This window comes from Myotis lucifugus, unplaced genomic scaffold (genome assembly GCF_000147115.1).
Source record: "Myotis lucifugus unplaced genomic scaffold, Myoluc2.0 scaffold_16, whole genome shotgun sequence".
Lineage (NCBI taxonomy): Eukaryota > Metazoa > Chordata > Mammalia > Chiroptera > Vespertilionidae > Myotis > Myotis lucifugus.
The window spans coordinates 13,492,317-13,506,641 of record NW_005871064.1 but is presented as its reverse complement, the minus strand read 5'-3'; the positions used below and the strand labels follow the sequence as shown (position 1 = coordinate 13,506,641).

General features: G+C 47.8%; 1 protein-coding gene and 1 non-coding gene across 5 annotated transcripts in view; both read left to right on the top strand.

Annotated features, from left to right (window-relative positions):
- Window positions 1–12,995, top strand: part of CHD6 (chromodomain helicase DNA binding protein 6) — a 170,202-nt gene extending 157,207 nt beyond the window's left edge. Inside the window, exons 35-37 of one of the 4 annotated variants that reach the window (XM_023750885.1) lie at window positions 1,909–2,100; window positions 3,018–3,137; window positions 10,170–12,995. In XM_023750885.1, coding sequence (XP_023606653.1) covers window positions 1,909–2,100; window positions 3,018–3,137; window positions 10,170–11,066 — 1,209 coding nt within the window. In that variant the 3' untranslated portion in view covers window positions 11,067–12,995. Of the gene's footprint in view, window positions 1–1,908; window positions 2,101–3,017; window positions 3,138–3,539; window positions 3,617–3,740; window positions 3,939–10,169 lie in introns of those variants that run through there. The other 3 variants (XM_023750887.1, XM_023750888.1, XM_006085187.3) reach the window with 3 other exon arrangements.
- On the top strand, window positions 9,499–9,606 carry LOC111825193. Its single transcript, XR_002828333.1, has one exon. It is a non-coding gene; the product is annotated as a U6 spliceosomal RNA (small nuclear RNA).
- Window positions 12,996–14,325: the final 1,330 nt, after the last annotated feature.

The following is a 14,325-nucleotide window of genomic DNA, read 5'->3' as shown; positions in this document are numbered from 1 at the left end:
CCTGCTTACTTTCATTATGTCTTCATTATAAGTTACCCTCAGTTTTTTCTAGAAATAGATGGTATTAATCCACCAAGGGCCCTTAATCTGCAGGCATCCTGGAGAAATAAGCCAGGAGGTCTTGCCATTTCAAATGGAAACAACCCAAATCCTCGGGTGTCTCGAAAGAGCCACTGGTGACGACTGAGCAAAGCGAGACAGCAGGGTGGAGTCTGTGGCCAGTAGTTCCAGGTTAGTGGCTTTCCAGGAGCTGGGGTTGGAAGAAGGATCAGGAGTAGGACTTCTGCAGGTTGATCCTGGCTCTACTGCTCGACTTCCTGGTCAGCATTAGGCACGTCACCACCTCACTTTGCTCCTCCGTGAAGTGGGGCCACAGCATCTCCCGCAGAGGGTCGCTGTGAGGATTCACTGAGATCACACTAAGACGTTCTAAACTCAAAGGAGATCATTGTAAAGAACAGGAAACGTTCAGCAGCCAAGAGAGAGACCCCCTTAGACTTTGTTTAATGTGTCAGAGACCGCTGACTTCTCTTTATATTTTGGTTTTTTCCATTTATTGATTTTTGAGCTCCAAAACAGGGATCACATTTTATGTTTTCTTATTTTATTCTTTTCTTTCTTCCTTCCTTCCTTTCCTTTCCTTTCTCCCTCCCTCCCTTCCTCCCTCCCTCTCTCCCTTCCTTCCTTCCTTCCTTCCTTCCTTCCTTCCTTCCTTCCTTCCTTCCTGTCTTTCTTTCTTGATTTGAGAGAGAGAGGGGTGGGGGAAGGGGGCTGGAGAGAGAAACATTGATTTGTTATTCCACTTATTTGTGCATTCATTGGTTGATTATTGTATGTGCCCGACCTGGGATCAAACCTGCAACCTGGATGTATCAGGAGGACGCTCTAACTAACTGAGCGACTCAGCCAAACATGTCTTCTTATTTTAAAAGGAATAATAATAGCCAGTATTTGTTGAGTACTTACTATGTGCCAGGCACTGTGTTCAAGGTTTTACATGATTGTCCTATGTGATCCTTACAACAACCCTGTGAAGGTGGTATTATTATTGCCACTTTATAGATGAGAAAACTGAAGCTTACAAGTATGAAATAATTAGCCTAAGATTATCCAGCTAGTAAGTGGCAGATCAGGGGACCAAGCCAAGGACTTCTTTCTCTATTCCTCAAGCAGTTTATTGCTAAGGTATATTGTTTGAGATGTGTCTTCCTCTTAGACTTTCTGTATCATTTGGGAAGCTGAAGTGGCAGGTTCTTTCCCTGCCCAACCCTGCAAGCTTTTGGGATGGTTGCCTAATTTTTCAGAGGTGCAAAGCCATAGTTTCTCTGTAATGATGGTGAAATTCCAATGGAATGACTGATGAAATTTTCCCCTTGACTTGAGAGTATTTTTTAAAATTTATTAAGCAAACATTTATTTAGCATTGACATTGTACTTTATCAGCAATCCCAAGTATAGGCATTGGGAATACAGAGATGAGAAAAAGAGGTATTCGAACGATAAAGGGAGAAATAGGTTAAGCACGTTGCAGTGAGGCGTGGAAAGCCTGCGAAGAGTGCTATGGGGAACTGGACAGGAGTGGCCAGTGTTGCCAGGGACTGCCAGTGGGGACTGCCAGTGACGGTGACAGGGGAGGTGACCCTGAACCGGAGCAGATAGGATGGAATTAAAGTTTACCAAGAAGACAAGACAGGGAGAGGCTTAGTCAGGTGGAGGGAACGCCCCTCACGTGTAGTGGCGTCTGTGTGGGTAAGTAGTGTGTATGGTTCTTACTCGAGCACCCAGCAGGGTAATGTTCAGGTAAAAATAGACAGAAAGATTCAAAGCATACCTTGCACACTTTCCTTTTAGAAACTAGTTTTCATTCTGGCATGATTAACCACACATACTTATTTTCCCTTCATCCAGGAAGTCCATGAAGACTCAGGGCAGGCCTCCCTGAGCACCTCCCACCCTGAAGGGCCAGTGCCCGCCCCTTCGACCCCGGAACCGGCCCCAGCAGCTGGCAGCCAGGCGGAGAAGACCATTCCCAGCAAAAGTCTGCTTGACTGGCTGAGGCAGCAGGCTGACTACTCCTTAGACGTCCCTGGCTTTGGAGCAGTAAGTGCTTTTGGTACTGCCTGGGATTGCTGTTTTACTTCCTGCCTACTTGGTGCTGTTTTGATAAGGAGTATGCTGAGGGAGACCAGGAAGTTTTGGAGAAATCTCTGTCAACTAAGGACATCATTTTAAAGTCAAGAAAAAGTTATAACCCATGTCAGAACATTATGCCAAATAGACATGCAAAATATGAAGACAACTAGCCTACGCTCAGCCCCTGCCCCCCTAGAATTACCACACAATATCATAAGTTCACAGAGAAATCTTTAGGTTGCATAAACACTGCCACTTCATGAAAATGTTCTGTGTGTTCCTTTCACGTTAGTACATTATCCTTTTATAGGAGTGTGTCTGTTCTTAGTTATATAGTTCTTGCTTTGGGACTTTTCCTCAAGTCCTCTTACTGCCGTAGCCCTAAATCTTTCAGAGGGCTACTGAACACAGATGTCTTTTCCTGGTTTTTCTTTCCTTATTTGCCCGTCTACCCACCACCATCTGTGTTTTGGGTACATCTAGCTAATAAGAAACGGAGGTAGAGAGCTCACAGGAAAAGAAAGGGAATGCATTCACAGATGCACACCCTCAAAGGACAGGCAGAGCTTCTGAGTAGGTAGCAGTGGAGAGAAGCTGAGAAAGTGCTGACAAGGAAAGGGCTGGGGATTAGGCAGTGCCCTGGGAAACTGTCTGGACAGCCGAGGTGTTCTAGTCTGGCCCCCCACAGCCTGTTTTCCAGCTTGCTGCTGCTTCAAGAAGAGAGCCTAGGTGGGGGCCAGGTGGCTTTTTCCTTCAACATGCCCTGGCTGGGTCCTTTGCAGAGGGCCATTAATGAGAAAATAGCAAAACCAATTGACATGCACCACCCTCCTCAGACTCTGTGACAGAATGTTCTGTAATGTTGATTTCCATTTGTCTCCTAGACTTTTTCAGACAAACCAAAGCAGAGGAGGCCACGCTGTAAGGAACCTGGGAAATTAGATGTCAACTCTCTGAGTGGGGAAGAGAGGGTTTCTGCTGCCCCCAAGGAGCCAGGACTGAGGGTAAGGAAGAGGGGCCTGTCCCTGCAGAGCCCAGCCTTGCAGACTCAGAGAGAGAACGCCGCAGGGAAGCGGGTTTCCCAGGCGGTTCCCAGAGGACAAGGGGCAGCACAGGACATCTGTAGGTGCTGTGGTCATTTGTTTTCAGCCTTTACCTGCAAAACTTTTAGTTATGTATTTAACCCGTTACCAAAGCTTGATATTTTCCCCCATTTGTAGAGTTCAGGGAAAAGATACCTTAACTCATTAGCAGTCTGTTTCCAGTGTTTAACAAACTTCATTTTGGGGAATTTTAATTTTCTAAGCTAAGCTTTTCTGGCTACCATTTAAGATATTTCCTCCTAGTCCGTCCTCACTGACAATGAGAAACAGCTGACTCCAAGCTCGGCCCTTTTTCTATTACAGAATCATGAGCCTGGAAGAGACTTCAAAGACATCTGCAAAATACTTCTAGTGTAACAAATATGAGTTAATTATTGTTTACAGATGAGTACAAATTTGGAATAGAAAATTCATAACCTCTAGAGGGCGGCAATATCATTGCAACCTGAAAAGGCGTTGAGCTTGGGAAAATTATTCCTAAATGTGTTATTAACCCCCTAAAAGTGCATTCTGCTCAAATGGGAAGCCTCTGAAGATCCTCACGGGGGCCTGCTCTTCCTGGGAGTCCCCACGCTCGCAGCCTTCCTGAGTGCCTCTCAGTGCTCGGCCAGCGCGGCAGTCCTGGGATCCAAATTCCCTTCTTCGTGAGATTGCTGGAGGTGATTTATTGTTTTAGCTCCAAAAGACCACCCACCCTAGTCATTTCCTCCTCTGTGCAGAAAGAAGCTGTTACTTAATGTTCTCCAAGCTTGTCACTGATTTGTCACCTGGATGATTCCTCTTCTCTCCAGCAACTCGGCAAACATAACTGCTCTCTCATCTCCATCCACTGCAGCCACTCGGGGAGGGAGGCCTGGCCCGTCCCTGTGGCCTGCTTCTTAGAAAGTTTGTCACGTTGAAAAGAGGCCCTTTTTCCAACTCTCTTGTTCTCTCCTCAGAAAATGTCCCTCCCGCCCTCTTAGACTGGCTTGTGCTGGGCAGGCTGATTTAGCTTCGGTTCTTACCCCATCTGTCTCTCTCCAGCCCTCACGCTGCCTCCTACCTTCTGCACTCAGCAGTGTTGTCCCGTAGAGACCTCCAGTTCTTGCTTTGTTGTAACTCAGAGCTCTTGGTTTAGAGACTTGTCAGAAAAACCATGTGGTTTCCCCTTGGCCCTCTCATGTCTTTCTACATGTCTAACAATTTCCCTCATGTTCTCTGGAAATTAATGTTCATCGCTCCCTACAGACACTGACCCCTTGCCAGAAAACCCATTTCTAAGCTGTTCTTGCAAGTCAGCCTCTTACCAGAGATGCACTTTCCCTGCTTTGTTAAATAAACACAGTCCCTGCCTCGGAGGCCCTTTCCTGCAGCTCAGCAAGAACAGGAAGCACTTGTCCACCTGGTCCTCAGGGTTGCGCAGCCTTCCCACGGGCAGAGCCGGCTTGGCTCTGACGTCGACACTCTGCTTGGCTCCAGGAGGGCCCATTTCTCAACCATGTCACCATGTCTCACACGGCTCCTCCTGGGGAGGAGCCCTCTGGTGCACTGCACTCTTCTCTCCCAGGAGACCCTACCCTTCTAGAGACAGGCTCCCATCCCACAGGGGCTTCTCGCTGCTCTGTGGGCTGTGGCTCACTGGTGCGCAGTAAGGCCAGGGATTCAGCGTCAGAAGGCCCCGTACACAGTGGTTGCTCATTAGATGTATGTGTGTACACATACATACTTCATATATTTCATATGTGTAAGTTACATTTGTTTCATGTTATATGCACACATGTGTGTATAGTTTTGCTGTTTGTTTCTCACTGGGCCATTGACATGACACGTCACCCCTAAATACTTCAGCATGCATCTCCTAACAGCGTTTTCCTGTGTAACTATTCCCATTATTGCGCATGTGAGTATTAATATCTAGTTCAGATTCATATTTTTTCATTTGTCCCAAAAATGTTTTTAGAACTAGTTTCTGTTTTGTTTTGTTTTGTTTTGTTTGTGGGATTTTTAAAATTGGGATCCACATGCTGCATCCAGTTGTTAGGTCTCTTGCCACTCGCTGGATATTTGTGGGCTGAACCTGCTAACCTTCCTGGGAGGAGCAGGGAAGTTTTCGTTACACCTCCTCTGCCCAGGAGTTGAGTTTTAGAGTTGGAATCTGCAGGTTTTGGAATAAGTGCTACCAGGTGCTGATGAAGACGACGTGCTTCTCGGGTGGGAGGCCCCTGTAATCATCTGCAAAGGCAGCTTTGCCCCAGTGCCGCTCCATGGCTGCCTCTCCTTTCCTCGCTCTCCTTGCCCTCTCCCCAGGCCTCCCCTGGAAGGGAAGCAGGTTTGCTCCCAGGGTATAATTACCAGGAGGGAGCGCTGCCAAAGCCCGACTTGCCGCTGTGTGTGGTCGCCGAGCTGCTGGGAGGGGCATCTGATGAGGGTGGGCAGCAGCTGGGTGGCTGGAGCGACTCTCCCTCCCACAGGAAGTGGTGAGAGCCGACTTCCTCTGCCAGCGCGCCTCTGGCTTTGCTGTAGGTGAGAACTGTGCTTGTCACGCCTGGGGCCTTTCTGCAGCTGCTCTCAGTCTGAAGGGGAGAGAGTGGCCAGCCTGGGCCTTCTTGGCATGTTCCCAGTTCTGAAAGGCCCCAGCGCTCTCTTGGCATCAGTGGTTCGTAACAAGGGCAGGGAAGGGATATTTTTAGACATCTTGGTGCCTGAGGAGTGCGACGTGAACTTAGTGGGCAGGGCCAGAGAGCCCACTGGTCCTGCAGGATGCAGGCTGTCCTAGGTGCACTGTCCAGTCCTAAGTGCCCCGATGAGCTCAAAATCAAGTATGTTAAAGAACGTCTGTTTTATAGCAGATTGTTTTAAAATGAGACGGAGGGCGTTATTCACTGAGCTCTGGGTTTGCTTGCTTCCCACAGAAAGACTTCCCCCAGGAGAGTCATAGGGAGAGCGAGGAGGGGACCGTTTGTGGGTATAAAGGAAAGAGACCCACCGGCACCTTTCCCTGGCTCTTGCTGTGGGTGGGCTGTAGGAAAGAGGGCTTGGAAAAGCCTTGTGGTTGAGCTGTGGTTACCCTGCCAGGGCCCTGGGCTGAGGTGCTGTGCCCAACAGGGACCTGAGACTGTGGTGGAGTCCAGAATGAGGCAGTTTTCCTTAATGGGCTCAAGACAGACTCATGAGAAATGGCGCTTGTAGCCTGGCCCCAATCCATCAAGTCCTACTACCTCAGTTGAGGAATTGTTCCCCCAGCATCCCCAGACCCAGAGTGAGCCGTTGCCCAGCACGCTCCAGGGCAAAGCAGCCGTGCACATCACAGGTGCTGGTCACGGGTGGGGACAAGAGACAGTGTGGTGTGGTTCAGGGCCACCAGGCCTGACCAGCTGTGCCCCAGCGTCAAATCCCTGCCCCCTCACTTTGTAAGGAAGAAGGGGGACCACGCACGACAGTGTCAGGTTTCTGCTCTTCTAAACCAAAGCTTTTGAGAGATGACCATCATAATGCTCTTTGCCTGGCTTATGGTGACCTGGTTTTCTTTCATATTTTTGGGGAAACAGATGTGGGACTTCAAAATTAACATTATTTGGGGGAGTTGGAAACATTCAAGTGCACGTTTTTCACGTATCTATGAATTTGTAAACGCCCTATAAAATGGCTCAGATAACAGTACTAACTCCGTGGGGTTGGTGTGCTGATTAATTGCGATAATGCAGATGGAGCACTAAGCATAGTACCTGACATGGGTAAGTGCTTATTTAATCTACTGTCAGCACTCCTGCTGCTGCTGCTCCTCTTATCCGCTCCCCCTGCATGAGCACCTGGCAGCCAGTGTCCCTTGCATCTCAGCTGCTTCTCATACACGTGTGTACTCGCGGCTCATGGAGAACCTGACCCGGTGTCACTAGCACACCCTGTCTCTACAACAGCCCCTTAAGCAGAGATCTGTGGGACTTTCTAAGGATTTGACTTAACAGTTAAGGTCAGGGGTCCTCAAACTACGGCCCGCGGGCCACATGCAAATACAAATATTGTATTTGTTCCCGTTTTGTTTTTTTACTTCAAAATAAGATATGTGCAGTGTGCATAGGAATTTGTTCATAGGTTTTTTTTAAACTATAGTCCGGCCCTCCAATGGTCTGGGGGACAGTGAACTGGCCCCCTGTTTAAAAAGTTTGAGGACCCCTGGTTAAGGGAGAGGAGAGGCAGTGAACCAAATGGAAACACCAGAGCAACTCAATTAAAGTTCAAAGGAGGTGTCCTTGGGAAGTTTGTAAAGAGATTTCTTAACTGCTCTGATCACCAGCCTCAGCCCTTTGATGTGCTTAGCTGCTCTGACTTCTTTATCCACACTCACCAGGCCCTAATAATGTTTTTCTGGTCCGTCAGCTATCTCTTGGTGAAACCTGTCCCTCCTTTCTTGCTCCGAGTGCTCCACTGAGGAGTGCAACTGGGTCCCTGCCTCTGAGCTTCAGTGGGCTTACAGGAAGGGAAGGCGTTTACACAGATGCCTGAGAATCCTGGAAAGGCAGTACAGCCATCATAGAAAGCGTGGCTCCTCCAGCATTCAGAGGCCAAGCTGAGAAGCCTCACTGTTGAGCCCTCCTACCTCCCACCCAGTCCAGGAGCTTCTTAAACCTATCACGTGTCCACACTCCAACCCTAACTGACCTGCGTCCCAGGGCGAATCCAGGGTCACAGATCCCACAAGGCCACTCTGAACATTTGTTAGCCTTACCATTGCTGTGATCAAAGAGAAGGTTGTAGCCAGCTGGTATGGCTCAGTGGTTGAGCGTTGACCTATGAACCATGAAAGTCATGGTTCCATTCCCAGTCAGAGTACATGCCTGGGCTGTGGGCTTGATCCCCAGTAGGGGATGTGCATGAGGCAGCTGATCAATGATTCTCTCTTATCATTGATGTTTCTCCCTCTCCCTCTCCCTCTCTGAAGTCAATACTTTTTTTTTTAAGCGAGGAGGTTGTACAAGAACACCCGCTTTGTGACAGGAACCGCAAGGAGGAGACTCCAGAGTAGTTAGAGATGCTTCCTCTCACTCGCTCAGAAAGGGATGATGAATGACTCCCTAGGAACCCACAGGGGCAGGGCTGTTCCTTATGCTCCTCTGAGCAAAGAAGACTGAGGCTGCTTAACAACAGAAGTATAAGTGGCCTTTCATACTGTGGACGTGCATCACCTTGACAAGCCTAATGATAGCTGTGAAGAGTACGGGGCGTGGGCAGCACCCAGAGGATGTAGGCATTTCAGACGAGTCCTGGAAGAAATGTCGCCCTTTCCGTGAGGAAAACATTTCTCCCTGCACATGGGGTTATTCTGGCCATTTTTGAAACACATTCAGAGTCCGTTACATTGTAATGGCAGTGGTTGGTATAATTCTCTGTAGCTGCTGCGCTGGGGGAGCAGGTTCTGACTGCATCGTTTCCCCCCAGAGCTCCTGAGCCACAGTCACAGGAAGCACGTGTGGCTGCAGCAAACCCACTCTAGGCGGGTGCTTTCTCCCCCCATCTGCCTGCCGCTCACTGATACATTAGGCAGTAGGTCCTCCTCTGTGATTCTCTGTAGCTAAATCATCCAGACGTGTGGTGCCAGTGACCTGTGTGCAGGCATAGCTGTAAGTCCCAGGCACAGGCACAGTTCAGTCCACGTGGAGCAGAGTGCTGAGTTCTGGAGCTCTCCACTAAGTAAGAACACTGGAGAGTACCTCTGAACAGAGGAAAGTAGATCGTCTCCTTGAAGGGGAACCAGAATACCGCTGCTTTCTGATGCATTTCCCCAATGATAGTCAAGAATGCTTTCATTTTCTCGGCAAATACATAGGTGTGTTAGTCATTGCTCTCCAGGAGCTCACGATCCAGAGGGGAGTGGGGCACACACAGCTAATAGTGTCCCTTTAGCAAGACTTCTTCCTGTGGGCCGGGGAATGTGTTAAACACTTTACTTTCAGTTACCTATGCTCTGTGGCTGATTGAAAACCTTCCTGTGCCCAGCCAGGGTGGCTCAGTGGTTGAGGATCATCCTATGAACCAGGAGGTTATGGTTCGATTCCCAGTCAGGGCACATGCCTGGGTTGCAGGCTTCAGCCCCAGTAGGGGGCATGCAGGAGGCAGCTGATCGATGATTCTCTCTCATCACTGATGTTTCTATCTCTCCTTTTCCCTTCCTCTCTGAAATCTGTAAAAAATTATTTTAAAAAATTTTTTTTAAAAGAAAAGAGTCATGAGGAAGACAAATGTTGGGATCATTTGTCAAGGAGTCGCAACCACAGGAGTCTTGACTGCACACCTTGGTAGCACATATACTACATTTGGGACGATTCCGAGAAGATGAGCATGGCCCCTACACAAGAATGAGACAGTCCATTGCACCAAAAGGTGGCAGGTTCGATTCCCAGTTGGTGCACATGTCCAGGTTGTGGGTTCCATCCCCAGTAGGGGGTGTGCAGGAGGCAGCTGATCCATGTTTCTCTCTCACATTGGTGCTTTTCTCTCTCTCCCTCTCCCTTTATCTCTCTCAGGAACCAATAAAAACCTATTTAAAAAAAAAAAAAGACACGCAAATTCCTGCAGTATTCCATATGGTTTTTACATTGTACAACCAAAACTAATATGTTATGCCAGTTATACTTCAATAAAATTTTTTTAAAAGAGTCTTGACTAAGACCTGGGCGTCTCCTACTGGTCTCTAGCTCCCAGCACTGTCAGCTTCTCCACAGGGTGGATGCTGCTTTTGCACAGTGAGCATGTTGATGGCACTGCTTGGTGGTAACAGGCTGTCTGTTGGCCTCGGAGGGAGAAAGTCTTCAGGTGCAGTGAGTCAGGAGAGCTGCCTGCTTCCAGCGGTCGGCGGGAGGCAGTGCCATCGGGGATCCTTCGCAAGCTGGGACCGATGATCGATCACACGTCATCCAGTAACCTTCAGCATCTTGTGTTTTTTTTGTCCCTTTTCAGGGGTTTCTCCCAGAAAACAAGTTCAATCACACCCTGACCGAGCCTGTTCTTCGCGATGCAGGCCCCCGCAGGAGAGGGAGGCGGCCTCGGAGTGAGCTTCTGAAAGCTCCCGCCATTGCGGCGGACTCACCCTCTGGAATGGGGCCACTGTTCATGAATGGACTGATTGCTGGGATGGACCTGGTAGGACTTCAGAACATGAGAAATATGCCGGGCATCCCCCTCACAGGGCTGGTGGGGTTCCCGGCCGGCTTCGCCACGATGCCCACAGGTGAAGAGGTCAAGAGCACCCTGAGCATGCTGCCCATGATGCTGCCGGGAATGGCCACCATGCCCCAGATGTTCGGTGTCGGGGGCCTCCTCAATGCCCCCATGGCAACTACCTGCACTTCAACTGCTCCAGCGCCTCTGTCAAGCACAACAAAAAGCGGCACATCAGTGACCGAACAGACTGCAGAAGACAAGCCAAGTAGCCGTGACGGAAAAACAGACATGTCTGCGGAAGACAAGCCCGGTCCTAGTCCATATTCCGATCAGTCCGAACCTGCAATAACTACGAGTAGTCCTGTGGCTTTTAACCCATTTCTCATCCCAGGAGTGTCTCCTGGACTCATCTACCCACCCATGTTCCTCTCCCCTGGCATGGGCATGGCTCTGCCAGCCATGCAGCAGGCCAGACACTCTGAGATAGCAGGGCTGGAGAGCCAGAAGAGGAAGAAGAAGAAAACAAAAGGGGACAACCCGAACCCCAACCCAGAGCCTGCTCCCGGGTCGGACAGGGAGCCGGGCAATGACCAGAACTGCCCCGAATCCAGGGCACCTGTGCCCTCAGATAGAGAACATGCGGCACAGGCCGGGGACGGGGGCCTCAAAGACTCCAACAGTGACACCAATTAGAACTTTTTCATTTAAGAAATGATGTGACTTGTAAGTTTCTTATCCCATAAAGGTTTGTTACTTCCCTCCCTTCACCTTCATAAGAACCTGTGTTTCCATAAGTAATATTTACCTACCTAATTTCCTGTCTGAGAACTATGGTAACAGATGTCAATAGCTGCAGGGTCTTGCCACTTCATTAGATAAGTGTTGTCGACCTAGTCTAGGAGGCACAGAATTCTCCCTCTGTTATCCAGTTGTTCATTCCAGCAATCGTAGTTAATACAGTACTTGGTGACACGCCCTACCCCCTTCTCTTCCAAGTTTCCCACGTATTTGAGGAGGAAAAATGGCATAAGAAGGCTATCTAGGGACTTAACCGTTAAAGGGCCGAAGGACAGACAGAGCAGCTCTTTTTCCGTGAGCTGTGTTGGATGGGAAAGAATGTAATGGGGAACCAAAAAGCACAGGAAAAGGAAGTGCTGGTGCACATTTTTTAGTTAAAGTATTTCCCTATTTTATCATGATTACTAAATGAGTAGTATAGATAGAAATATATAACTAATGATTGAAAATGCATATATTCATTTCTTTATAAAACAAAATCCTTATTGGTAGTAAATTAACTTCCCCCTTTATGGTTTTTCAGCACCTGCAGCAAGAAGAAGTACTGACTAGGCATTATTTTATATATGTATGCTTTCTCCCAAGTTAAAGGATGATTCTCAGTATGAGGACACTTTACACACCTTGAGTTATTGCTGGCGACGGGGGTGGGTGAGGGGCTCACCCTCCGTGGAGCTGCACGCTGCTCACAAGCACATGACTAGCACTCCACTCCCCTCATTCTCCAGAATTGCGCTCGCCACCACCGGGCCTGATGGGTTTTTATTTTGTGCTTTCGTCCACCAAGAATCAGGCTCTTTCTGGAGCTTGCAAGAAAACAGTCACTCAACACTTTTACACTTGCCTAGGTCCTTTTGTCAGAGTCATCTGAGGTTGTCAAAACGTGTGTGCCACCTTTTATAAAATGACTGTGAAAAGTTTTATTCTCCATTTTTTTCTCTATTCGGTTTTACAGTTGGACCCAGATTCCAAATCAAGTTAGTCAAGACTGTTGCAAATTAACATTATTTTTCCTTCTTCCTGCCCGAGCAGCACTTCAGCCCGTTTCCTTTGGTTTTCCCCCTTGTGTTCCAAACCTTCCGATGACCTTACCCTTTCCTGACAGTCCACACTCTGAGACTTGAAATAATAGCTCATGGCTCAGAACTCCGGGGGCACAGGGCGGCGCAGGACCGTTGGAAATGTCGGAAGTGTTACTAGTACCAGTTTCACTTTTTGTTGTCACAATTTACTGTATTTTTTACTTTTTCTGTTACCGTTTTGCTAATTTATCAGAAGGTCCAAAAGTTTGACATAACTATTTCAGTTTGCATTATTTATTTATGATGGTTTTGTCATTGTCTTTTATACATTGGGATTATAAATTATGTAAATGTTAAAATGAGCATCTCAAAGAAGTCTGTTAAATTGTGACCGAAAAGAATCAAATGTATTTTCAAAAAGTGGAGTCCCAGTTTTGTGAATCAAAGCTATAAATTAGAAAATCTATAACTGATCGTATAAGAAGAAAGAACCCAGTAATTGAACAGATCCTATTTAATGACATCTTTGTAGCATAGATGGTCTATAATGCTGACAACAGATTTCTTAGAAATGCTGCTCTCTCTATTTAACTAACATTTTGTTCAGTTTTGCCTCCAGTGGAAGCAGAAAGGGTTTTTTCAGCTGTTAAATCCTGAAAATCAATATAATTTATTTATGTAAAAAAAAAAATCACTCAATCAATATATTTTTGAACCTTTTAAGTACTAATTTTCTTTTTATCAAGTAGAAAAAAAATGTATTTGCCCTAAATCCTTAAAATACAAATGCTATAAAAATTCATGTATCTTGAAAGCCTTACTGCAAATGAGTATTATAGACATCCAGCAGAGCCTGGGCTCTTCGTCGTCGTCGTCCTTGTTTTGTACGGAAAAGCTGCTTCCCCAGGTTCCACTTAGAACCTCCAGTGGGTCACAGGGTTCAGTATGGATTTGCTTTTGAAACCCACCAGCATGCGAAACCCCCTGTTACCGCTTCCCGAGCCTGTATGTTAGCTCTCCGGGCGTTTAGGCTGATATTTGACTGCTATTGTGTCCCTGTTTGCAAAATGAAAATGACACTTTGTGGATTATTTTCTCTGTAAGGCATAAGTGCTTCTTATTATTTTGACGTTATCAAGAGCAAAAGCCAAATTTAAACTCTCTTCAGCCAACTTGAGCCTTTTCATCAAATTCCATGTCACTCACAGCCATAAATTCCCTTGATCGTTCCTCACCCCATGTCTTACATAATAAATTGTCTGTGGTCTTGATGCTGGATTTAAAAAAAAAAAAAAAAAAAGTTGAAAAGTCAAATTTGTATGTGAGGACTTCAGTGGCACTTGGGTGTCTCTTGCTTCCTGGGCACTTTCTGAAGGAATCATCTGCACGCGGGAATTCAGTCTTTCCTGGGTGCACCCTGTTGCGGGCTTGTTAAATATTCACTCAGGAGGGTTGACTTGACCTGCCAAGAGCACCTGGTTAAAGGAGGTGCCATGGAAGGGGGTGCAGCACAGATTCTGGGACTCAGGGCCTGAATGCCTCAGTAAAGCATTTTCCTGAGCGCCATTCCCGAAATCCCACCTCAGACCACACAGCTGGAACTTAAGGGTGCAACTAGACCTATGGGTTGGAGCAGGTCCATAAAACTCAGGGATGCCTCGGTAGCTGAAGTTCTTAGGCTTATTGCCAATTTCAGAGTCCTTCGTTTTGAGAAGCATCACTTCTCGGGCCCCAGAAAGTCTGTCAGAAATTGTCCACAAGGCTGGCAGGAAGTGCTGACGTCTCGGTGAGTCAGAAAAGAGATGACCCCCCTCTCCCTTGCTGAGTCCCCACTGAGTACCAATAAGTGATGGATGACTAGCCTGGAGGATGGTGGGGCATCCTATATAATAAAAGGGTAATATGCAGATCGACCGGACAGCAGAACAACAGGTCACTATGACGTGCATTGACCACCAGGGGGCAGACGCTCAACACAGGAGCTGCCCCCTGGTGGTCAGTGCGCTCCCACAGTGGGAGCGCCACTCAGCCAGAAGCCCAGAAGCCAGGCTCACGGCTGGTGAGTGCAGCAGTGGTGGCAGGAGCCTCTCCCGCCTCCACAGTAGCACTAAGGATGTCCGACTGACGGCTTA